At 41.5% G+C, this 27,628-nt stretch overlaps 1 protein-coding gene across 2 annotated transcripts in view; it reads left to right on the forward strand.

The window, feature by feature from the left end:
* LOC122806810 (tropomodulin-2-like) overlaps positions 1 to 27,628 on the forward strand; it is a 922,231-nt gene that overhangs the window by 877,552 nt on the left and 17,051 nt on the right. For both annotated transcript variants that reach the window (XM_044077540.1, XM_044077541.1), the window contains exon 9: positions 4,438 to 4,582. In XM_044077540.1, the coding sequence (XP_043933475.1) occupies positions 4,438 to 4,582 (145 nt within the window). The remainder of the gene's footprint in view (positions 1 to 4,437; positions 4,583 to 27,628) is intronic.

The raw sequence follows: 27,628 nt of genomic DNA on the forward strand, positions 1-27,628 counted from the left end.
CCAGCTAAAAGGATTCTGTACAAGACTTATCACAGACAAGCATGGAAAGTTGGACGCCCTATCTTTCAGCTGGAAAAACCCATCAGTATATGCCTTTCCCCCTCTCCTCCCCAAGGTACTCCTAAAGGTCAGACAGGAAAAGCCAAAAATGACACTGATTGCCCCAGACTGGCCCTGCCAGTACTGGTTTTCAATGCTAAAGAACTTGTCTCAATGCCCAGCTTGGACCTTACCTCAAATACCTCATCTACTGTCCCAGCAAAACAGTCAGATCCTGCAAAGGCAACTCAGAACTTTAAACCTGGCAGCATGGCGGATAATGTAGTCATACAAAACACACCTCTCAGTAAAGATGTGATGGATGTCATTTTGGAGGCCAGAAGGCCTAGTACTAGAAAATCTTATGCTGGAAAATGGAAGAGATTCTGTGCTTGGAACCAGGTACAAGTAACTGATACAGCTGTGCCAAATATTCCTCAGATTTTGCAATACTTAACTGAGATGCTGGACAAAGGCCTATCTTTTTCATCTATTAAAATTCATGCCTCTGCCATTTAGGCTCATTACAATAGAGCCACCAATCTTTTCTCATCCCTTATTAAAACAGTACCTCAGAGGAGCCAAAAATTTAAGGTCTCCAAGGAGATCACCAATGCCTGCATGGGACCTCAACTATGTCTTGGAAAAACTCACCCTGCCTCCTTTTGAGCCAGCTGCTACTGCTGATATACAGTTTTTATCTTGGAAAACAGCTCTGCTCCTAGCAATAATTTCTGCAAGACGAGTTTCAGAGATACAGGCACTCATGGCTGAGGAAGCTTTTATCATTTTTTTATCCAGACAGGGTCTCTCTGAGGACAAACCCAACATTTATGCTTAAGGTGGTGTCCAGTGTGGCTCTTGTCCAAACTATTCATCTGACAACTTTTTATCCAAATCCACAGAACAAGGGGAAGATAATTCTGCATTCTTTGGACGTACACAGACAGCTTAGATTCTATTTGGACAGAACCAAAGTTTTCCAAACACAGAGCAATTACTAGTGGTGTATGCTGCAGGATCACAAGGAAAGGCTATCTCAAAGCAGACTATTCCAAAGTGGATAGGCCACTGCATTCGTTTCTTCTACTTACACCATGGCAAGCCAGTGCCTAAGGGCATTAGGCCACATTCAACCAGAGCTGCAGCCACTTCAGCAGCCTTTTTCAGGGGAGTACCAACCAAGGACATTTTAGAGGCTGCTACTTGGAGTTTAATGCACACCTTTACAAAGCACTATCATCTGCCATTCTACTCTAAATCCAGGGCAGGCTTTGCCACTGCAGTTCTGCAGGGCCTCTTAGCCGCTCCTAATGCTGTTTAGCTCCAGCCTCCCAACCTTAGCTTTGGGACTCTACCCAAATGTAATGATTGCAACAGTGAAACACGAAGAACATAGTACAGTTGTGTACACTTACCATAAATGTAGATGTTTGAGTGTATTCACTGTTGCAGTCCAGGTTACCCAGCCGCCATCCCCCTTTTCTTCTGATGGAATCTATCTTTCCTTCTCTGATTTATACAACCTATGTGGTGTATTTGCTTGTAGATGAAGTTAAAGTTTATATTGGTGCATGTAATTATATATATCTAAATTTTGGCTACCCTTTTAGGGGGCACCTAACATCTGGGGCAAGAAAAACTAAAGAAAATGGCGTCGGCCGCATCTTTTATACCCCTGACGACCTGACGTCAGGGAAGGGGGCGACAGCGACCGATGCAGGACCCAGGACTTTTGAATTCAGGCCGACTTAGGGCAACCTGCCAGCAGGATTACATAATGTAATGACTGCACTCGAACATCTACATTTATGGTAAGTGTACACAACTGTACTTTAATTGTAAAGGCTTTTTTTAAACTGTGTCCTTCTCCCTATACTAATTGTGTTAATGTTGTCCTAGCATTGTCTGCACGTACATCTTGATGGCCTGGGGGAAGTTTTGTAAATATGACTGTCTAGCTTGTAATGTACTGTAGTAACATCCATGTCCTAGGCCATCTCCATACGGTCTGTCATCCACCTATTTGGCAACAGCCATTGATATGTATTTCTTGGTATTGTGTAACAGACAGCAGAGGCCATCACTTAATAAGAAATCACACCATGAATGACACAAAAAAGCTATTATGTAATTTTCATGCTGTGCATTTTTAGTACCTTTGATAACATAGATTATGCATTTTCAAGTATGTTATGTTTTTCTTTCCATTTTTTTTACTGCCGTCAGTGAAAGGACAAAGGGAGAATTTAGCATTCTGTAAACTAATTGTAGACTTCTGTATCACTTTATTATAGATCTCCCATTTATTCTTAAGGTCTGTAGATTTCACACTTATCCTCATTTTGTTAACCGTTACCTTAAGTGGCTTCAGTAAGAGTAGCAACCACAGGCAGCAGATATCACTTGTCACTTTTACATGTAAACTGAAGAATGTTTTTAGCTAGTGGTTTAAAAGGCTGTTTGCAATTTGTGTTACCATTTCTAAAACTGTGTATGTAAACACAGCAATTTTGTTTTCAGTTGGTTCTGTTTTCTGGAAGGAAGACCACTTTTACAAGGTATAGCTATATAAATGGGGGGTACATGTCACATGATCAAAGTAAATCCAGCCATGCTTCAAGTGCAGGCCACAGTTCTATCCATAATCTCAGCTAAGCACTGTCATCTACCCAAAAAAGGTGATTTTTATTTCACATTTTTTTTCAATCCTTAAGAGTTTTATCCTATTTCTGAAACCATCCCTAATGTGAGAATTGATTCATTTGCACATTAGTAACCTAACTGTAAGCCTGGTGTCTTTGTCCCGAGTTAAACCATAGCTCCTTGTAACCTCAGATTCTTGTAACTGGAAGAATTTCATACCAGTGTTTTGATGTGATGGTAGAGATTCATACCAGCTGGACCTCCAGAGTTTAGCAGATACTCAGCTCCAAGTGCAACAGAGCTAAGTCAAAGGGTCTTTTCTGTCCAACATTGTGTGACATATGGTGTAAGCCAGTGATCACTGTTCACCCTTAGTCTACATATTTAACAACTGAAGACTTGCAGGGATTTCTTTAAGTGGAGAGTTTAAACTTTGTTATTCTTATATTATTGGGTGTACAGTCTTACATAAATCCTGCACAATCCACAGTCTTTCACCTTCACTATTTTCCATCTATGCTTAGCACTTGAATTCCAACCTCTAGGATGCCTTCTACTTGCGCTTCATGCAGGGAATTCCAACATTCATCCAAACCAAAACAAAGTTCCAGCAGTAGAGCATACAGAATCAGAAGACCCCTGTAGCGTAGATGGCAGTAATGTGTTCTTGAAACATAAAAGACTGAACTTGTAAACTGGTTTCAAAGGTAAAATGTCCTTATCAGTACCAAAAAGTAAACAAATAGCATAACATCTTGTGTCGAAATGCACGCAAAAGAAGTAACATAAAAAATATTGCCGAGGTATGCACTTAAACCATAGAAAATATTAGTGAAAAATGCTAAATAATGCAAAATATATTACTGCCAACACAGTCAAAATCAAATTAATTCAGAATTAATATGGTAGAAATTACTTTAGTCCCAAGGAAAGAGTAAAGAAAGTCCTGCTCTCTGTTATACACGTTTTAAACTATATGCACCACCTAGTGGTAGAAAACTATGTTGAACAGAAAAAGGTAATTTTTTTTCATTTACTTTCAAATTACTGTGAATTTTTCTAAAAAAAATGTGTGTATACATTACTGTATTACAATGATCAGCAGAGCATAAACCTATATTTTTACAGAAAATATGAAAAAAGTCAGTTAACAAAATTATCACAAATATTCATTTCGTTCTGGTTTGAATAGGGCTCCAAGCATAAGAATCCACTTTAGTTTCTTTGTCATTTAACAGTTTATTTATGTATTTATTTGACATTTGTTAACCTGGTTAGTCTGACTGGGCAGAATGCCCTTTTTCGGCAGAGACCTGAGGAGAAAAGCTCCATTACAAAAGTTGTAAGTACAGTGAAGTGGGTGGGAAGTAGGTAAGCTTTTTCAGTCAGTTGTTTTTGTAATCAGTATTTCTGACAATTTTGCCAACACCAATAAACATATAGTGGAGAGCTGAATGTTGAATGGTATATTTATACAACTTTTTACATATTTTATGGAAGAAAATCTCGTCTTCATAAGAGGTTGCAAAGATGATACCAGCAGTCTGTGACATCTGTTTTAAGTAGTCTTCTCTTAAAATTGCAGGTATTGGCACTCTCAGCCTACTGAATCTTTTACAAAGAGATGTGTTTACAGTTTTGTTTGTCTGACAATATTCTTTTTAGCATTACAGCTGTTTTCATTTTCACTGCAAATGATATGTGAAACGTATGGCTGCAGGTTCTGAATTTTATGTTTCTGTGTTACAACAGCGGCAACAGCTGGGCACCACTGTGGAAATGGAAATTGCCAAAATGCTGGAAGAAAACACAACCATCACTAAGTTTGGATACCACTTTACACAGCAGGGACCTCGGGCCAGGGCAGCAGCTGCCATCACAAAGAACAGTGACTTAGGTAAGTTAAAATCCTCGTAGTCTCATCATCCCACACTGAAACTGTGACGTATGAATTACAATTTATTAGGATGTGTTCATTATACACAGATTAGTTCTTTGTACTGCTTATGCCCTGTATAAACTGTTTGTAAAAGGAATAACCAGAGGCATATACAAGTAGAACAAAAAATGTAGTATTTTGTTATAGCTTGAGATGTGGGATTCTTAGACTGACTATATTATCCAGTTTCACTTTCTCGGGGGGGGGGGGGGGCTACAGTGATGTTTGTTTTCAAGAATTTGGCAAAAGTGACTTTCCAGTTTTTGCAGTGAATATCTTTTGTTACTGAAATCTGGTAGACATGCTTCTCATCCTTTAGTTGTGAAAATCACTAAACAGAGTGTAAAGGATTAGTCTAGATAAAATCACTTTAGCTAGCAGATCTAGGGGAGACTGTCTCTCGGATACCCTTCCTGTGGGAGGAATAAAGACACCTTGTTGAAGTTTCTAGTAGTTTATTCAGTTAATTATGTAGATGGAAGAGTGTTCTTGTTCTAATACATTACATTCAACAGGTCAGTTATTTAAAGGCAGTTACACTCAATGATGGAAGGGTCCATGGGAGATGGCTGGAGGCAAGTCTGGGAGATGGAAAAACAAGGAGCCAGTCCCAAAGCTTAGAGGTTAGTCCCTTATTTGAATATTTCTGAAATACCTGTGAGGGTTTACCAGCTCAGTAGCCTGTGGAACCTCATTCATAGGTGTGTAGTAGGCTAATTGCCCTGGAGCCTTTACAAGCCTAGCCCATAGGATTACCCTGGCATCATGTCACTCGACCTTAGTTCCCAGTGCCTCTGTCGAGTAGAGCCACTGGAGTGATCCTCATGGTGAATTTTCTATTTCCAATCCACTCATCAAGATTTCTGTTGAAGAGGGCCAGTGAGGTGCTCTGTTTGACATGTATGAGAAGTCTGTTCCATAGCATAGGCAGTCTCTGGGTTATGAACCTGTCCCTCCAGCACGTTCTGTTGATTGTGGTAATGAGGTTGAGGTGTCTGGAGCATGTGGTGCGGAGGAATTGGGATTTCTTTAGATGTAGCATTTCTAACAGAACTGGGTCAGACATGGCTTTGTAAGTCAAGCAGAGATTGCCTCTAAGTAGGCGATGTAAGATAGAGAATAGTTGGAGTTTTTTGAGTCTGTCCATATAGGACAAGTGTTTAAGGATTAGGATACTCTTTGTGAGGTACTTTTGTAGCCTCTCCAATTGCAGGTGTTTAGTGAGGTACGTGCCAAATGGGGCATTATACTTGATGACTAGCCTAATGAGGAAAGAGTAGAGGGAGACATTGACCTCTTTTTTCCTGGATGCAAAACCCTTAGTAATGAGATGTGCCGCATAGAAGGACTTTCTGACCACAGTGGCAATGTGGTGGTCAAAAGAGAGGTTACTGTCGACCTGTGTTCCCAGATCCCTTATAACGCTTTCTGTGTTCAGTGGACTACCATTGATGTGGTAATTCATAGGAACTGGCTGACAACACATTTTTTGCCATTGAGCTTAAGGCCATGTTTCTGACAGAAGTCGTTGGTCTCAGTGAGGCCTGTCTGTAGAATGTCAACATCACTTGGGGAGTTAATAATGGCTCCCAACTTGCAAACGTCTGTGAACTTTGTCAGCCAGAGTCCCTTTGTGTTGGCCTGGACTTCAGTGAAGTAGATACCAAAAAGGAGAGGACCCAGAACCGATTCCTGTGGGACTCCACTTGCGACTGGTCGGCAGTGTGACTTGGAGCCAGCTACTTTCACACTGTGGATTTTGTCTGTGAGCCAGTTTGCAACCCATCTAGTGATATAGCGTTGATGCCTAGCTTAGTGAGTTTTTCTATGATTCCTGAGTGGGGAATGGTATCAAAGGCCTTGGCCAGATCAAGGGAGGCTGTATGAACCACCTTGCCTTCATCCACAGCTCTGGTGACTGACTCAAAGAAGTCGACCAAGTTGAGCAGACATGATCTACCCTTCACAAAACCAAACTGTGTGGGATCCAGAGTTTGGAGATAGCTTTGCATATCAGACTTCTCAGTCTAATGGGGCAATAGTTCCCAGGATCTGTAGTTGCTCCTCCTTTGTGGAGAGCGATGACTATAGCAGTGCACTATTCGGTAGGGACAAAGCCTGAGTGAGGCTGTGATTGAACAGGGCACACAGGTAATGTGCCAGTTCACTCTGTAGTTCATGTAGAACACATCCAGGGCTATTGTCAGATCCCATAGAAGCTGTATACTTGGCCTTGCATAATGCACATGTATTTTATGAAACTTGGTTGATATATATTATTTTCTACATTTTGTTAGGTATTCATTGTCTAGGTATTATTTTAATTGTAGTGTGTAAAAAAAAAAGGGGGTATCTTGGTAATTAAACTATTAGTGACATTGTTGGCATATATAAAAGCATATGAGATTAGTTTTAGTTGTATCATCTGATGAAGTTCTTACTGGAAGGATGAAAGCGCTTATGCAATAAACTTTTATTTGTTTTGGTTTCTTGGACTACTGGACATATTTCTACATTTACAAGTGGTTTATTTTTTGGAGCCTTTTCCTGCTTTTCCCCTTAGAATGACACCAGAAACTTAGCCAGTTGTTGAAATCAATAATTTTCTGCTTGTACTGTTGTATCATTCTGGATAATGGTAGGATGCTGCTCAGGGCTAGGGTCATACCCGCCTTGGTTACATAATCCGAGAGCTCCTCCATGTCTCTTTTCATGTAGTCCAGGGAGGTACATCTCAGGTCATTCACACCCACATGTACAATGACAAAGTCATACTTGTAGCTGTTGTTGAGAGACCTGAGTGAGTGCGTTATGTGGCAGATCCTGGAACCTGACTGTTACTTTCTCCTTATTCAACCTAGTGAGTGGGACATCAGTATGCCTCACTATGGAGTCACCAATGACTGTTGTGTTGGTCATGCTGTTTTGCCTTAGGGGCTTTGGTTGAGTGGCACACTGTTTAGGAGAGTTATGTGTCTTGTGATTACTGTTCATAGGTTCATACTAGGCTATCTGCCCTAGGGCATTTATAAGCCTAGCCAGAGTGTGTATGGCTTTCGCCACCCATTTTAAATTAATTTTGCTATGCCCTTTTTCGAGGTTAGTATACTGTGCCTCTGTCTAACAGTGACACAGAAGTGATACCCGGGGTAAACCTACGATCTCCCATCCACTCATCAAGATTCCTCTTGAAGAGAGTCAATGAGGGACTCTGCCTAAACTGGATGGGATTTTATTCCAGAGTGAAGGGAGCCTCTGGGTTATGAATCTGTCCCTCCAGCATGTCCTGTATATTTCAGTGCTGAGTTTTAAGTCCCTCGAGCGCGTAGCTCGATGGGATTTGGATTTTCTGAGGTGCAGCATGTCCATTAATTCCGGGTTGGACATGGCTTTATACATCAGGCACAGATCGCCTCTGAGCAGGCGGTATGCCACTAAGTAGAGCTGGAGTTTCTTTAACCGGGCAGCATACGGCATCTGTTTGAGCCCCTTGATCCTCTTGGTGAGGTACTTTTGGGGTCTTTCCAGTTGCTGCAGGTGTCTGGTAAGGTACATCCCAAAAGGGGCATTGTACTCAATTATGGGCCTGATGAGGGATGAATAAAGAGGCACGATGACCTCCCCTGATCTAGATGTGAATCCCTTCATGATTAGGTGGGCTATATAAAATGTTTTTCTAACCACTTTGGCCACGTGGTTGTCAAATGAGAGATTGCTATCAACTTGGGTCCCCAGATCCCTAATTACTTCTTCTGTACTTAATGGATTACCACCTATGTGGTAATTTGTGGGCACTTTGTTTTTGCCAAAGGGGATGACTATACACTTTTTGGCATTTAGCTTGAGGCCATGGCTCTGGCACCAGTTGTCTGTTTCTATGAGGCCCTTTTAGAGGATGCTTGTGTCGGCTGGAGAGTCTATTATGGCGCCCAGTTTGCAGTCATCTGCGAACTTGGTCAGCCACAGTCCTTCCATGTTGGCCTGTACCTCCGAGAAATATATACCGAACAAGAAAGGTCCCAAGACTGAGCCTTGTGGGATGCCACTTGTAACTGGTTTGGAGTCTGACATGGCTCCAGCTATTTTAACCATGTGGGTTCTGTCCTTGAGCCAGTTTGCAACCCATCTAGTGACATAGGGGTTTATATTTAAGCTGGTGAGCTTATCTATAATGCCCAAGTGGGATATTGTACCGAAGGCTTTTGCGAGGTCCAGGTAGGCTGTGTGGACCACCTTCCCCTTGTCAATGGCCTTGGTGAATGTTTCAAAGAAATCGACCAGGTTTAAGAGGCAGGATCTGCCCTTAACAAAGCCGTACTGGGTAGGATCCAGTGTCTGTAGGTCCCCAATATCTTTATTTATAAGGTCCGTGATGATCCTTTCCATAGCTTTGCAGACCAAGCTAGTGAGACTTATGGGGCGATAGTTTCCTGGATCCGTTGAGGCACCACCTTTGTGGAGAGGGACCACTGTTGCTGTATGCCACTCTTTGGGTACATATCCTGTAGTAAGGCTGAGATTGAACAGTAGTTTTAGGTTTAGGTTTAGCTCTTCTTGGAGTTCATGTAGGGCAGCCGGGACACCGTCTGGTCCCATTGATGCTGTGTTTCTTGCTTTGGAGAGGGCAGCTCTTACCTGAGCATCTGAGATGTCAGGGGGGCAGCACTCTGCTGGGATAGATATTAGCCCTTTTGGTGTGGGGGGGGGAGAAGTTTGCGCTGAACCTGTCAGCTAGGATGTTGGCAATGTCTGTGGGTTTGGTGTATTTTTTGTCATTTTGGACTAATTCTGAGCATATCTGGGAATTCCCACCCAGGTTCCTAACATAACTAAAGAAAGCCTTGTGATTATCCTTAGTTTCCTGTGCAATTTTTCTCTCGAAGCTAGCCTTAGACTATTTTATGAGTGCCCGTAGTTTTTTGCTAATACTGATCAGAGATGCCTTCCCTTTTTGGGATTTTGCTCTGTCATGTAGTAGCTTCCTCCTTCTATTGTATAGTTTGTTTATGGCTGGGGACCACCAGACAGGACATCTGCCTTTGGAGGATTGGGTCTTGGTTTTATTTGGGATTGCATGATCTATGCATTCCCGAAGGTGTTCATAGAATGCGTTTATAAAGGATTTTGTGGTCTGGGCCGTATTATCCACAGGCCCGGGGGCTCTGAAGGATTCCACCTCGGTTTTGAGGAGTGTGAAATTTGCTTTAGAGAAGTTTTTCACTGTGGTTTTCTGGGCATGGGGTGGGGTCGGGATGTGAATATCCAGTGAGATTAGTTTATGGTCTGATCTTACCAGTGAGGGATACACTTCTGGTCTGGAGCATAGAGTCCCCATGTTGGTGATGATCAGGTCCAGTATGTTTTCACCTCTTGTGGGAGTGGTAACAAGTTGTTCCATAGCATTTGAGTTTATAAATTCTAGGAACCTTTGGGCTAGGGTGTTGGAGCTAGAATAATGCTCCCAGTCTATGGTTGGGTAGTTGAAGTCACCCAATATAATGGTGTTTGGAGAGACCTTCATATTTTCCAGTGTTCTCAGGAAGGCCGAGTGGGGTTCATGGGTTTGGGAGGGTGGTCTGTAACAGGCTATAAACTGGAAGGCAGTTTTACCCACTGTTAGTTGCACATGGATAGTCTCTGATGCTTTGTGTTGTGTTGTGGTGGTTGAGTGCATTTCTGCCTTGGAGGTCTCTGCTGTTTGGTTAGATTTTTATTGAAAGCCTCCGCAAAGGTGGGTGCGTGGTTTGTGTTTTTATGTGAAGGCAGTTGCTGGTGTGTGTTCTGGAGGGCTATATGTTCCATGTGGTGTGGTGCAAGCATTGACCCTCTCCTCTTGACCAGCTATTCCGGTCTTGGCTGGAGAATACGTGGCTTCCAGTTTGGATGTATAAGTGCATCTCTCACAAGTTTGAATGTTGGGAGGTAAGAGGAGGTTGTTGGATGAGGCAATTGCTACATTGCCTCAGGATGCCAAATTTCACCAGGTTAATAGGAGAAAGTACAGGGAGCTGACCTTTGGATATGCCTGGAGGGGTGGGAATTAATAATAACTAATGGAGCTGTTTCCTTGTAGAACATTTAGTGCTGGTAGCACGTTTGTGCACTACAATCATTGCTACAAGAAGTCTGGTGTGGTAAAGTGCTAGACTAATAAGCTAGTAAAACTAGCAGATCTAAGGGAAAATTTGAAGAGCTGACTTTGGCACCTGTCAGAAGCTTACAAACAGCCCTGGATACAGCAAATCTGTATCTGGACTAGACTAGTTACTGGAAATGTGGGAAACAAGCGCAAATTTGGGCTTAGTTAAAAAGTGTTATTTAAATTTTTAACTTTTAACAAACAAAACATGACAACACACCGTTAGCTACGACTATAGAACTATGTTTAAGAAAACACTTTCACCTGAGCTTCATCAGGTCCATTTAATAGTGTGGCTTACACTTTGGTCATTGAAAATGCCTGCTTTTACCAGGCTATAACCAGCCTTTATTAGTCTGTTTTGTAACGCATGTAAAATGAGAGGCTGTGTCTGCATCAGTGGGCTCATATTCCTTGAGCCAAGTATGAAAGCTTTATTACAGAACTTTTTCCAGTCAATCACATGTAATATGAGAGTCTGTGCACACTTTTACGAGGCTCATTATCTCCTTAAAGCTACACTAGGTTCCCATTTTTGAGCAGTACGTGCTAAAAGTGAGAAAACGTGGCCAAACTCTAGTCTCCCAGTTTGATTGACAGCACACTCCCATACTGATTACATCAGCCTCTTACATCATCTAATCCCACCTCTGGCCCCATGGCACCACCCCCTCTCTCAGAAGATTGGTTAACTGCCCTTCCACCTGATCCCTCCTGGTTTCCAGCTTTATCAAGTCAGGTACAGAGGTATCTAGACCTCTTTTGCAGTAACTTCACCGCTTGGAAACTGAAGAGAGGAAGAATCTGAAAGGAAGAGCCCTAACTTCTCCACCTGGAACCTGGAGATGAAGAATCTGAACAGAACAGCGTTCAGTAACTCCCAGACTCAGGAAGAAGCTTGACAGTGAAGACCCCAGACTGGAGTACCATAAAACCGTGCTCTGGGACCAAGAACATTCCACCTCTCAGTGTAGCTACCCCACATCAACCAGGTATGGATACTGTAGCCACTGGGCCTGTATTTAAGAAAATTTTTGTAATCTGCAGTACAATGAAAATTGTTGTTCCAGGGCAGCACTCCACACTGCTATATTCTTTACAGCATGGACACAATTTGCCTATGTTCAAAGAAGATCTGAGATTCTTATGTTTATTAAAAGTATCTGTATACTCTGCAGTTCAAAACTTGCTGTTTTTTTTCCATGGGCACAGAAAGCCCACAAAAGGTTCTGAGGTCTCAGTTTACTTACTTTTTCCCCTCCTACTTGTACACATTCACGAGCTCTGTAAAAAATGAACACTGTGAATTGTTTTCTACTGTATGCTGTTTCCCTGGTCGGGAATCAACTAGAATAGCTTTAAGGAGGTAATGAGCCCCATAAAAGTGGGCACAGCCTGTCGTATTACATGTAATAGAGTGGAAAAAGTACTGTAATATAGTTTTCATACTTGGCTCCAAGGGATATGAGCCCCACTGATGCATACACAGTCTCTCATTTTACATGTGTTACAAAACAGATTAATAATGTCTAATGACAGCCTTGTAAAAGCAGATATTTTCAATGATCAAAGTGTAAACCACTCTATTAGATGGACCTGATGAAGCTCAGGTGAAAATGTTTTCTTAAATGTAGTTCTATAGTTGTAGCTCACAGTGTGTTGTCATGTTTTGTTTGTTAGAAGTTGTAAATGAAAATAAAACTTTTTAAATTAACAATGAGGTTCCACAGGCTACTCAGCTGGTAAACCCTCGTAGGTCTTGCAGGAATATTCAAATAAGGGACTAACCTCTAAGCTTTGGGATTGGCTCCTTGTTTTTCCATCTCCCAGATTTGCCTCCTGTCAGCTCCCATGAACTCTCCCACCATTGTCTGTAAATGCCTTTAAATAACTGAACTATTGAATGTAATGTATTAGGAACAAGAACACTCGTCCATCTACCTACTTAACCAAATAAACTACTGGAAGCTTCAACAAGGTGTCTTTATTCCTTCACACGAAGGGTATCAGAGAGAAAGTCTCCTAGATCTGCTATCTAAAGTGATTTCATCTGGACTAATCCTTTGTACTCTGTTCCTTCTTAGTCCTGTCAACATCTGGGTCACAGGTTAGATACCAGACTTCACTCGAGCCCTGTGGATTACTTGTGTTTTTTATTTGTGAAAATGAGGGACAGAGGTCCTTGAAAATCTGGACAACTATAGAAAATCAGGGGCACCCAATTAAGTAAGGCATACTAATCAGCACAGGGCTGTGGGATACTACATTCATGGTAGATGAAACGGAACACATTAAATACTATACACATAAATAAATATGCATTACGTGTGTATATTTACAGATGTAAACACACATGTATGTATGTGTGTGTGTATATATATATATATATATATATATATATATATATATATATATATATATAGTTTTTAGAACAGTGCAGATTGTTGTAGTTAATCTTTTAGTATTTGCCTGTTGTTAGCTGTATAAATACAGTATAATGATGAGCTCTAACCATTTATTACTACAAATAACAGATCATAGCATGTGCCAACTTTGCATATATTAAAATATTGTAAAATCATATAACTACTTTGCTTTTACTTTTATTTTCCTTTGCACCGCTCCTTTTGCATCTGCTTCACAGTAAAATTATCTTTTTTTTTTTCTTTCTCAGAAGTGCAAGACTTAATCCTGAAACTTTTGACACTTCAAAAAATAAACTACAATTAAACTACAATAAATGCCAAGACATGTAGTTATGCATTAAAAGCACATTTTTTGGAGTGGGGGCTTCACCACTATCTCCTTTACTAATACTGATTTTGTTGTACCTTGAATATAGTATATTTACTCCCCCTCCACTTTCAGTTGTTTTTTTGATGAACATTATTATGACCTTTAGAATTTCATCAGGCACTACAACCTTATTTCCTAAATTTGTATTAGTAGCATAAGGGGGTACAAGAACATTCAAGGGAAAGCCAAAATCAGTACATTATACCAAACAACAAACACATAAGCTTAAATGCGTGAAGACATAGTACTATGACAACCATTCTGCTTTCTGGATTTACTTTCCTCCTTAATAAAATTTGCTTTTGTCTTTTTAATTTATTTATTATATATTTTTTTTCTGTATATGATGATTGCTTGTCTGACCACCTGGGGTCACGTTGTCTTTCTCTTAAAAAAAAAAAAAAAAAAGAGAGAAGAATATTGACTATAGTTACTGAGCTATTTTCTGTCAGGATGACAGAAAATTTGATGTTCTACATCTGTAGTTTTCAGTGATGTCCATATTACTAAAGCATTCTCTGTTACAAGCAATTGGCCTGTCATGTTCTCATCCAGCTTACATGCAAATGATTCACCAGTGTGATAGCTCACAGTGAGTTGTCATGTTTTGTTTATTAGAAGTTGTAAATGAAGATAAAATGTTTTAAATTAACAATGAGGTTCCACATAAATTTATACACATTCAAGTGAAAGCCAGAGAAGATATCCTAACTTAAATCAGAAGAAGTCCTAATATGAGCTGTGAGAGATGTGGTTACTGTAAAACAGTTTTAAGGGAAAATCCTATGTATATATTTTAAACACCTTTATTAAATTATCACTTAAGACATAGACAAACATACATTATCAGAAAAGAAAACAAACCATGTAATATTTTTCTGTGTATATACATTATGCATCACATATCTTGTCTTTCTTTGTAATTATCATCAGTCCAACATTATATAAATTGCAGAATTCCTGCTGACCTTAAATCACACTTCTCCTCCTGAACATTATTCTAAATACGTCATTCTCATAATTTTCATTAATTTCTTTGTAATTTGCTCTTTCTGTTTTCTAAAAATCCTTCTTCCAGATGTTCTTCGTGTTTCACTGTTGCAGTCATTACACTTGGGTTATCCTGCTGGCAGGCTACCCTCAGTCGGCGTGAATTCCAAAGATTAGGTCCGGCGTCAGTTTCTGTTGCCTCTTCCCTGACGTCAGTGCGCCAGGGGTATAAAAGATGCAGCCGACGCCATTTTCTTCAGTCTTTCTTGCCGCGCAGTGCCCGAAGCATAAGCAGTTCACAAGTGCCGGTCGGCCGACTCCTGAGATTTTCGTGTTCGAATTTCAGATCCGAAGTCTTCATTAAAAGCTAAGTACCCCATTGGGGAAACTTTTTTTCTTGCTCCAGACCGATGTCAGAAAAAGTTGCTAATTGTATTTCTTGTGGGAAGCAAATACCTCATAAGGACTTTCATTCTTACTGTATTCCTTGCCTAGGTCCTGACCACGACTTTGCTAGTTGTTGGTTTTGTGCTAGATTTAACCAACGTACTATTAAGCATCGGTACGATTTTGCATTACACTATTTTGGCAGAAGATTTAATTATATGATGTCGTTGGATAGCCATCCGACTACCGGAATTCACAAGAAATGCAAAGAAAAAGACAGCCATCCAAGGTCCAAAACCAACGACGAGGCTTCTTCTAAGCCAGTCGCCGGTTCGCCAGTTCTCAGTGAAGCACCTTCGCAGCCCCTGACACCCTCTACTTTAGACCCGCAAGCCACTACCGACTCCCACATGGAGTTGCCTAGGCCGCTGGAAGCTCAAGGTATTGGACCTTTGGAGACTATTCCCTCAGATGGGTCTGGAGCCGCTGAGCAGGCATCGGCTTCTGAGGGTGTTTTCAGACCAACTCAATTATACATTAAAACGACTTCAGCTTCAAAGAGAAAGACTAAAGCACCCTTAAAGACAAACAAACAAGTACAACAGCCTCATGGACAGGCCTCCATGCCCAAAAAACAGATGCTCAAAATGGCTGAAGACTTAATTACTTTGATCAGGGGTTCCCATCCCCCACCTGATAAAATGCCTAGGCAAGAGACAGAATATGAATCTTCAGATCAGGTTTCCATTGCATCTTATTCCTCTTCTGATCAGGAATACTCTCTTCCTCCCTATGAGGATTCTGATGCTGAAGAATCTATCCCTTCAGCCTCTCCTCCTGAGGATTACTCTTTTGGGGAAACCTTGCATACCATGAGGGAGCATTTCCACTGGGAGAGCCAAGATTTTTCAGAATTTAAGAAGAGGCTCAGAGACTTCCTTTTACTACCACAACACAGGCCCCTAGCTATTCCACCTGTGTTAGACATTGTTGATGTATTTTTAGAGTCCAGTCTGACCCCTGACTCCTTACCTCCAGCTCCTGTTAAGCCGGACAGGTACTACAGGGTTCCTGACTCTCATAAATTCCTTTTCAAAAACCCTGCTGCTGACCCAGAAACTATCTCTCAGGGTCCCAAAGGGGTCAAGGCTTCTGCTGCAAAAAACCCTACCCCCTCTGACAGGGATTCTAGGGCATTGTACAGATGGGGAAAAAAGATTTACACTTCTGCTACCTTGGCTATAAGGGCTTTAAATTGTCAGTTTCATATGCTCAAATATCAGCAGTATATTATGCCACTGCTTAAACAGAAAATGTTGACAAATTCTGAATGTGCAGAAAACAAAGAAATGCAGGATTTATTGCATGCAGCTGAACAAGTTGGAAAGCATACTTTGCAATGTGGTTTTGATTCTTTGGAGGCCTCCTGCAGAGCCGCTGTTACGGGTTCTGTCATCAGGAGGCATGCTTGGTTATAAGAACAAAGTCTGCCTGATCATGTCAAAGCAAAATTATTAGATGCCCCATTACAGCATGATACTTTGTTTGGTGTTAAAGCAGAAGAGGTGTTAAAGAAAATGGAGGACAAAGCTAAATCTATGCAAGTGGTTAAGGATTTTTTACAGGTTCAGCCTCCAAGATTTAGCAGACACTGGCCTACAAAGAATTGGTCCTTTCCAGTGTCAGACAGACCACAAAGGGGCAGATACAGATGCCCAAGAGGCAGATCCCAGCCCCAAGGTTCATACAGGTCTAAACATTGGGGTGCTTCTACCTTCAAAAGCGGAGAAGACAAATCACAGCCATACAGGAAACAGTCCCAATGACTTCCCCCTGCCTGCACCAAGCACTTATCTTCTCGCAGCACCTTTAGGGGGAAAAAAACTAGCACTTTTTTCTCAAAACTGGCACATAATAACCCAGGACAAATGGGTCCTAGACATAGTGTCACAAGGCTACAAGTTTCACTTCCATACCCTGCCAAGGACATACGGTTGGCCAGACCTGCCAAAATATCAATGGGCAGAGGCACAAAAACAAGTCTCATCCCTCATGGACATGAGGGCCATTCAACAAGTACCAGAGCAAGAGCAGGGACAAGGATTTTATTCAAGACTGTTTTTGGTACCAAGAAAGGACAAGACCTGGAGACCAATACTGTACCTATCTATTCTAAACACATTTCTGGATACACTAAAATTCAAAATGTTGACTCTACAGCAGCTTCTGCCCATGCTGGGCAAGAAGGCTTGGCTTGTGACTTTAGACCTAAAAGAGGCATACCTGCATGTCCCAATCAGACAAACATGCAGAAGATACCTCAGATTTAAAGCTGGCTGAATGCACTACCAATTCTCTGCACTGCCCTTTGGCTTATCTACTGCGCCCAGGGTCTTCACAAAGTGCCTGGCACCAGTAATTGCATTCTGCAGACAAAGAGGAATATAAATATATCCTTACTTGGACGACTGCCTCATTCAAGCAGAGAACAAGGGCATTCTACTACAGCATCTAGCATTTGTAAAGAGATTTCTAACAGGCCTAGTGTACACAGTCAATGAAAAGAAATCAAAACTAGTACCCTCTCATGAGATAATATTCGTGGGTGCAAGCTTAAGTACAACTGCCCGGATGGTTTATCTCACACCAGACAAACAAAGGCAACTGACTACTTATTTCAACCTGTTGATAACAAAGGCCCAGTTATCTGCAAGAAAAATTCTGCAGGCTTTGGGCTTCATGGCATCCTGCATTCTACTAATTCCATATGCGAGACTGCATATGAGGAAACTTCAATGGTACCTTAAAAGTGTTTGGATTCAACATTGCCACAGCCTGGAAACAATAATTACCCTCATTCACTGCCTGCAACAGGAGTTTCATTGGTGGGCGAAGGCTTGTCACCAGAACAAGTGACAGCCATTCACTTTACCCCCAGCCAGACAAACACTAATAACAGATGCATCAGATTATACCTGGGGTGCCCACATGGCAGGAAGATGTATTTAAGGCACATGGTCCGCAAACCAAATGCATCTACATATCAATCAAAAAGAGAGGCTAGCTGTTCAGAATGCCCTGACAGCCTTCAAGGACCTACTTCATCCGGGACAACTACTGATAAAGACAGACAACACCATGGTCATGTGGTATATAAACAAGCAGGGAGGCACTCATTCTTACCCCCTTTGCAGACTAGCCATGACTTTGTGGGATACAGAATTGACTTATCAAGTACATCTGCAGGCACAATTCCTGCCAGGAAAGATAAATACTCTGGCAGACGAACTAAGCAGAAACCTCATGGATCCCCACGAGTGGAACTTGGATCCACAAGTCTTCATTATGATAACAAGGAAATGGGGATGCCCGGATATAGATCCATTTGCCTCTCCTCACAACTACCAACTAAAAAGATTGTGCACAAGGACTTATCACAGACAAGCATGGAAAGTGGATGCCCTATCTTTCAGCTGGAAAAACGTAGCAGTATATGTCTTTCCTCCACTGACTCTCCTCCCCAAGGTACTCCTAAAGGTCAGACAAGAGAAGCCAAAGATGATACTGATTGCCCCAGACTGGCCCCACCAGCACTGGTACCCAATCCTAAGGAACTTGTATCAATGCCCGGCTTGGACCTTGCCTCAAATACGTCATCTATTATCCCAACAAAACAATCAGATCCTGCACAGCCAACTAAAGACCTTAAATCTGGCAGCATGGTGGATAATGTAGTGATACAAAACGCGCCTCTCACTAAAGCTGTAATGGATGTCATTTTGGAGGCCAGAAGGCCTAGTACCAGAAAATCTTATGCTGGAAAATGGGAGAGATTCTATGCTTGGAACCAGGGACAAGGAATTGACACAGCAGTACCAAATATTCCACAGATTTTGCAATACTTAACTGAGATGCTGGACAAAGGCCTATCCTTTTCATCAATTAAAATTCATGCCTCTGCCATTTCGGCTCATTACAATACAGAGCCACCAATCTTTTCTCATCCCTTACTAAGGCAGTACCTCAGAGGAGCCAAAAACATAAGGCCTCCGAGGAGATCACCAATACCTGCATGGGACCTCAATTATGTTTTGGAAGAACTCACCCTGCCTCCTTTTGAGCCAGCCGCTACAGCTGATTTAAAGCTTTTATCTTGGAAAACAACTCTGCTCCTAGCAATAACCTCTGCAAGACGAGTCTCAGAACTACAGGCACTCATGGCTGTGGAACCTTTTATCATTTTTTATCCAGACAGGGTTTCTCTGAGGACAAACCTGACATTTATGCCTAAGGTAGTGTCCATTGTGGCCCTTAACCAAACTATTCACCTGCCTACTTTTTATCCAAACCCACAGAATAAGGGGGAGAGAATTCTGCATTCTTTGGACATGCACAGACAGCTACGCTTCTACTTGAACAGAACAAAAGCTTTCTGAAAGACAGAGTAACTACTGGTGGCATATGCTGCAGGATCACAAGGAAAGGCTATCTCAAAGCAGACTATTTCAAAGTGGATAGGCCACTGCATTCGTTTCTGCTATTCACAACATGGCAAGCCAGTGCCTAAGGGCATTAGGCCACATTCAACCAGAGCAGCAGCCACCTCAGCAGCTTTCCTCAGTGGAGTACCAACCAAAGACATTTTAGAGGCTGCTACCTGGAGTTCAGTGCACACCTTTCCAAAGCACTATCATTTACCACTCTACCCTAATTCCAGGGCAGGCTTTGCCACTGCAGTTCTGCAGGGCCTCATAGCCGCTCCTAATGCTATTTAGCTCTAGCCTCTCAACCTTAGCTTTGGGATTCAACCCAAGTTTAATGACTGCAACAGTGAAACACAAAGAACATGGTACAGTTGTGTACACTTACCATAAATGTAGATGTTCGAGTGTATTCACTGTTGCAGTCCAGGTTACCCACCCACCATCCCTCATATCTTTGTTGCAACGTATCTGCTCTTGTCTAACCTATACAACCTATGTGGTATATTTGCTTGTAGATGAAGGTATTATCTATTTTGGTGCATGCATGTTTTATTGGCATATTTTTAGCCTACCCTTTTGGGGGCACCTGACATCTGGGGCAAGAAAAAAACTGAAGAAAATGGCGTCGGCTGCATCTTTTTATACCCCTGGCGCACTGACGTCAGGGAAGAGGCAACATCAACCGACGCCAGACCTAGTCTTTGGAATTTAGGCCGACTGAGGGTAGCCTGCCAGCAGGATAACCCAAGTGTAATGACTGCAACAGTGAATACACTCGAACATCTACATTTATGGTAAGTGTACACAACTCTACTTTTTTATCTATTTTGTAATAATCAATACTTCAAATACAGTTGGTTTAGACTCTGATTTCCATTTTTTAGTAATTACCTTTTTGGCAGCCAACCGAATTAAACTTAATAAGATCTTACTATTTCTAGGCAATTCAGATCATGTGGTCTAGCTCAAAAAATCATATCCTTAGTTACAGCCACTTGCTCACCCAATATTTTTGGCAGAGTACTATGTACGGGATTTGTAAAATTTATGTTCCCAGTTACCTCTTTCTTCCCCATCATACCTCCAGTGTTTGCCGTCTGCCTGAGGAAAAATTCTTTGAAGTCAGCTTGGGGTATAAAAATACCTATGCAAACACTTCCAAGCAAAGTTTCTAAACCTTCTGGACTTTGTTGCATACTTGGGAGCTGTGCATATGTCCTCCCATTGTTCTCTTGTAAACTGATTTTCCATTCTCACTTCCCAATCCTGTCTAGTCTCCTCTGATTGATTCCCATAGTTATCATGCAGTATTTTATATGCCCTGTTTATTTATCCTTTTTTAATACCAGCTTCTTTTTCTAGATTTGACTAAAAACTCCACCAGATCAGGTTTTTCCACTTAAGATTCCCCTATCTCTTTCTCTTTGCCTATACTCTTATATCAATTCCTAGTAGGGAAGGCAATCTCTAGCCTGCAGTCTACTATATTTCTATTTCACTCTGTTTCTATTCCTGTCTCTTGTTATTTGCTCTCAATATCTTGGTTCCTTTGCCAGTTTTCTCCAGTAAATTCCAGCCCCCTCTTGCATATTTTCTGTACCCTACTTTGTCATCTCTGTTAGCAAAACGTTTTTCCTCCATTCTCGTTTTGGCTTTGTTCTTGGAACTCTTTCTGATGCGTTATGATTGTAATGTTCTGTATGGCTGTTAGTATTCACCTTAAGGATCTGCAACCAAAATCCCACTTTCTTTTTATTTCTTGAACCCTCCCCCCTCTGACTTCATCATCATCCCCTTCCATTTTGAATTATAGCATTCTGCTTGTGTTATGTATGTGAACCTTAAACGTGTAGCTCTAACATATCTCTTGAAATCAGGTAATTCTAAACTTTGTTGGAAAGATTAACTTATCCCACTTAAATTTTGTCTTCTCCTCACAGATAAATTCTTTCAACTCGTTATTAATTATTGTGCACAACTTTTCCTTTGGATTATAAAAGCATGCCTAAGCCGTATATAAAATTAAAGGGACTAAAACATTTTTGTTGCTTGTATCTTACTATCCATATACATAAATAAGATCTTCCAGTTTCTCAGGTTTTATACTATCTTTTGTTTAGTCTGTTCTCGCATATTCTTAGCTGCCATAACTTTTTTAATCCATACTCCTAAATACTTAATCTTAGTGTGTCCCCTGAACCAATTCATGTGTGGGTATATAATTTATGGCTGTAGCCTTTGTTTTATCCTCATTAATTTTATATTCTTAAAAGACATGAAGCTGCCTCAAAATGTTCAGTCCTGTTTACTTTGTGTCACACGTAAGCAACCAAGACAAAGTTTAGTTCTTATAAATGAAAAGACAATAAGCGGTTTTCAGCATGCTCTTCATGTCCTGCTTGGCAGTAAGTGTGACTACATGCAGGAGCTTTCCAGGCATATCATATTAGTAGCAAATCAAGTAGGAAACCTGCAGAGCTAAGGTCAATGTTGAGGGTTATTCACACTGTTATAACGACTAAGCTATGCACACAGAGACACAGTAGGGGTATGATATAGACTGATTCAGGATTTAGTTTTGCTTGGAACACAAACATCCAACTGGGACAAAAGCAGCACAACTTGAGGTTCATAGGTTTATAGGTTAGTACTAGGCTAACTTCCCTTGCAGGCCATTTTAAGCCTAGCCAATTACCCCATGACAGAATCAAACCCTGCACCTTGTGTTTCAAAGGTAAGCACCTTAACATTACGCCAACCTCCCACTCAGAGAAAACTTGATTGTCTTAAAAGTTACAGTACAAAATGGGACATCTTGGAAAATCAGACACGTGAGAATTAAGCTGGTCCATGTGATGAAAACGATAATCATTTGCTGTTATTGCTGTAAAACACCAGACTACTGCCCCAATAGGTGTGAACAGTAAAGATTCTAATGGCTTTAGTACAAATTAAGTGGTATTTGCCAGGGCTGATGGGTGCCCATTTCCAAGAAGGTGCATTTTTGTTGGATGAGGCATCTATTTATAGTGCTACCATGTGAGCATATGGCACTGTCCTTTCCTCCCAACAGCTAGCTCAGACTGAAATGATATGATCAACAGTGTGCCAGACAGCAGGTGCTTTTACATTCATTATTTAGTTAGCACTCGGTTGAGATAATGATAGGGGGTCAGTTATATTTCATAGAATGGTGTTGTCCACTGATTTCTGATTGTGTCTAAATTTAAGTATGTATGTGTGCCTTTGGGTGAGTCTTTCATGAGTGTTAAGACTACATTTTAAGATTAGGGGAGTGCAGATCTGTGAAGCTGTAAGAATTTGTAGCTGTTTATCCTAGCAACCAAATATTGCTTGTTAGAGGTTTAAGTACTGGATATGTAGACTTACCAAATTATGTATTTGGTATTTCTGCTGCCCCACCTCTCCCAGTCCTTATTAGAGACCAGGAGCTCTAGTGTAGATTGTGTATGACATCATTGGACAGTGGATGTGGGGTGGGGCAATCATGATGTTGTACTGTGTAACCCCAGTCTCCTGTCTGCCCATTATCCAGATGTTTGATTGTTTATGTATTTGTTTATTTGACCAGGTAAGTAGGTTGAGGCAAAAGTATCTCTAGTGTCTGCATTACTTATGCAACTGGTACAGTAAGTCAGAATAACTAGTTTATGAAATACTTCCCTATGTGCAAGGTTAGACCAGGGTACTTAATTTCAGCCACAGCCAGGGTGTAGAAGGTGCAAAATTACAAATGACTCAGATACAATATTTCAATGATTACACAAGTGTGCAAAATTTGGTTCTACGACTTTTGCATAGACTAAAATTTCCTGTTGTCCAACATTGCAAAACCATTTAACACAAAACATAGGTAAACATTCCTATAATCCTGTGATGTAAAGTAAGGAAGTTCTCCCTTTACTAGCTGTATGTTATGATTTTGGTAGCGTAATTATTAATACTCATAGGCTGAGACATGTGAATAACTGATGAGTTATTGGTGTAGTGTTAATACACCTTTTCCCATGAGTTGTTACATTTGGGAGTCGGGAAGGTTTTTTTCTTAGATGTTGTGTTGAAGAACAGCTCCGGTACACATTTGGTTAACTTTAGTTCACTCATTTAAGCATGTATTGCATACCATACTTACATATAGTCAGTCTTCATTGTGAATGCCTTTACATATCCATTGCCATGCCACTGAAGTAGTCTGGCTTTTATCCCAGTTTCAAATTTGGATTGTCTCATGTATGATGCCTCAGAAGATCAGCCCTTTGAAATGCATCTGTAGTCACTAGGTCACATATCAGGATCACTAAATAGACTGTCCTGGATGTTCCCATTAAGAACTGAGATGCTTTTTGTTGAGCCCTCCCTGAGAATCAAAGAGTTGTCTCTTAAAGGAAAAAAGACTGGTAATATTTTGTTTCTCTTGCAAAGCGCAAATATATTCTTTCCTTTTGTATCTGCACAAGTAATGGATGCTTGTTGGCACATTATTTGAGTGGTGCACAGGACATTCATACACTTTTCTCTGGAATGGCAGCACTTGCAGGACAGGATGCTACTTTATTTCTCCATTTTCATTGTCTTTAGCCATGCAAAAGTTAAAGAAAAGACCGGAACAGCAAATCATCTTATCACCCCTCCACTCCTTTACTGGAGTTCTTAAAAAGGATTTTGTCCCATTAGCCTTCAATAGTCCTGTCCTCCTGAGGCTGCTGTGGTAGGTGGATGGCTCTACACCTAGAATATGCAGCCTATGTGGGGCAGGTGGGTGCAAGCATTTGTAGACAGAGGCCCACATGCTGGAGTTGTGATCTGCCCCGATGCATCCACCTTGGGCAGAGTAGTTTGTGTCGGAGCAGCTGCTGGATCACGGTCATCCACTTTTTGCCAGGGAAACACTGTAGCCTGTCCCACGTAGACACTAAGTAAGGTGTTTCTTCTGCCAAGTTTTCATTGTTCCCAAGATGTCAAAAGTTAGAGCCCATGTGATTTTGGCTATTCAAGGTTTTGACCTTCACAGCACTAATCTGAAGTTTCACATTGTTACTCTTCAGGCCCTGATGCCACTGTTCCTGAGTAGGCTTTTTAAATGAGATCTCTAAACATAATGGATGCCTGATGGCACATCTTTATTTGAGTGATGCACAGAAAGTTCCTATAATTTTCTCTGGAGTGGCAGCACGTTGAGTACAGGATGCTGCTTTCTTACTCCATTCTCATTGTCTTTACCACAGTGCTAGTTTGTGGTCCTTCAGCAGATCAATATTGTTTCCAAATGTGCATGCAGGCAGAGTAGGATCCAGCACTAGGTGACCTCGGAACTCCTGGTCTCTGCTTATGTGCATGGCGTGCATCTTTAGTATGATGCACATAACTAAACGGATTTAAACATTCAAATTTGCTGCTGCTGCTTTTGCATGGGATTTGAAAACTGTTACAAACAGGAAATGTCTTGGAACTGCTGCCCTGTGACCAGAGAACTTGGAACTGGCTGAATTTTGGGATGAGCATTCCTTCCTTAGGTAGGGATGTGCATGCACGTACGTGTGTGTGTGTGTGTGTGTGTGTGTGTGTGTGTGTGTGTGTGTGTGTGTGTGTGTGTGTGTGTGTGTGTGTGTATATATACCATAGTTATGGATGGCAGGTTAGTTAATTAACTTGTTCAGACTCAAACTTCATACCTTTTTTACATGAGACAAGAGCCTAAATCCTCTACACCAATTCCCAGACTACTCAATTAGTCATCAGGAGTTCATTTTCAAGGAATGTGAATTTCAAGGGAAGTGAAGTTTACTGTTGCTCATGCTAAGTCTGCAATCAATTTATTTTTTTAAGCAAGTGGCTATCAGTGTTTGAGCTATAGAATTTGAAAGCAGTGTTAGTAGCACAACAGGTAGCATACTTGGCTTTGGAGTAGAAGGCTGTGGGTTCTACTCCCACACCATGTAGTTGGATTGCTAATACTGGGGTGCACTTTAAGGGGGGGGGTTATTGTACTCCTGAGTGTGTTGTCCTTTGGATGAAATGTTAAATTGAGGCCCTCTGTGTTAATGGTAAGTGCTGTGAGATGTTTTACATCTGTCTGAGCTATTGAAAAGAGTAGGAGGAAGTTCCCCAATGCCCTGGCCAAATGTCCCCTGGTAATAGTATAAATACCACCAAGGGTCTCCCCTGTGAAGACTCTACTAGCCTAGTGGGAATAACCTGTTCAACAAAGGATATATAAATTAAGTCCATATCGCTGCCTTCAAACGTAAGAAGAAAATAGTATGCATGATGCACACTTAACATTTTTTTGTGTGGGGAGGGGGGGGCTCCTGGTCTAGTCCTCTACCTAGGGCCCCCATTTTACCATGATCTGGCTCTGTGTGTGTGAGTTGTTTCTGATGGCCCTCACACAGGATTCCATGTTTACTACAGGAGTCTGAACTTTACCTTGACTTCATCCCTTTGGTATTGCCACTAACTGGGAATGTCTTCATACTTATGTTGCAGTGCATCCCCTTTCCTGGGGCTATACTAGAAGCCCTCAAGAACTGTGTTTTCTTCCCCTTTTTAAAGGATCCAGGAGCACAGATATTTGATCTTGTGTGTTGCATCACAGACAAACATTCAGGCCTGCCTTCTCTTAAAATTTCTAAAACTAACAATAGTGACAGCGCTGTCAGCCTTGAGAGCCACTATCAGTCTGTGGGACTTGCTATGGACAGTTCACTGCTAGTGGCTGAACAATCTGAATTTCTTCCCTGATCCCTTCTGAATCTTGATCCACAATGTAGATGTGCTTTTCTTTTCTTTCTTCTTCCTAAAGTCAGTACCTAGTTTTGAGCACGTTAATGGAGAGTTGCATAGCCCACCTCCTGCTTGTCCAGCTCCAAAACTGTTGGGCATTACTCAAAAAGCATTTCTACATCACTGTCCATGAGATAAGTGACATTTCCTAGCCTTTCACAGTCTTTAGAATCCTTAAGTGTAAGGTCTGAGATCAAACAGAGAAGCAGATGTTCTTCGTGTTTCACTATTGCCATCATCACCTGTGGGTTATCCCTGCTGTGGTAGCCCTCGGTCGGCCCGAATACCAGAATCAATGTTTTCTTGTGTCGGCTGCAGTTGCCTGTAGTCTGACCTCAGGTTGTCAGTGCTATAAAGCAAGACAGCCGACATCATTACATCAGTCTTTCTTGTTGTGGAGCCCGTAGCAGAAGCAGTTCACACGAGTGCTGGTTGGTCTCTACCAGAAGTTGAATTTCAGCTGAAAACGTCTAAAGCTAAGTACCCCGTTGGGGATCCTTTTTTCTTGCACTAACCGATGTGCGAAAACATTAACAATTGTCTCACCTGTGGAAAGCAGATCCCACACAGAAACTTCCATTCTTACTGCGTCACTTGTTTAGGCCCAGACCACGATGTCCCCCATTGCCGGTTCTATGCCCTCTTTAATGTGAGAACCATTTGCTGAAGAGCTCTTTTTATAGACAGTTATTTTTGTGTTCCATCTTTCCAATCTGATATGGTGTCTGTCAGCCAGCAATCTGTGGACATTCTGAAAAAAGTAGAGATAAAGATAGAGACAGACCACACAAGGCTAAACCTTCCGACGATGCTACCGTTAAGCAGGTTATCAGTTCTCCGGAATTCAGTGAGGTGTTTTCGCAGCCCCTGATGCCCGATTCAGTATCTATGCAGGCCTCTTAAGAGACCCTTTTGGAGTCCGATATGCCGCAGAAATCTTCTTCATCTTCCGAGCCTTTGGCTGTCTCTGCCTCGGTTGGGTCCAGAGAAGCGATGCAGGCACCGGCTTCCAAGGAGGTCTTTCGCACTACTGAATCTAGACAAAAACCGACATCTTCACATCCAACTACCCTTTCTCTCAAATCGACAGATTCTCTCAGGCCTAGAAGCCAGGCCACTCCTAGGAAATCTGCTTCTAGCCACCATCTTGCTGTTGCTCCACCACCCCAAGTTCAAATGCTTAAAATGGTGGAGGATTTCATCTCCCTTATCCAGAGTAGTCAGACCACTACGTCTGAAAGGAAAAGGCACCCTTCCCCAGAGGTTATGACAGAACAGGATTCTGAGGAATTTTGACTATTCAGTTATTGAAGAGGAACAGCATCCCTTAAATGCTTATGAGGATTCAGATGCAGAGGAATCCATCCCTTCTGCCTCCCCTCCAGTGGACCTTTCCTTTGGGGA

Source organism: Protopterus annectens, chromosome 7.part0, assembly GCF_019279795.1.
Source record: "Protopterus annectens isolate FY-2018-M chromosome 7.part0, PAN1.0, whole genome shotgun sequence".
NCBI lineage: Eukaryota > Metazoa > Chordata > Ceratodontiformes > Protopteridae > Protopterus > Protopterus annectens.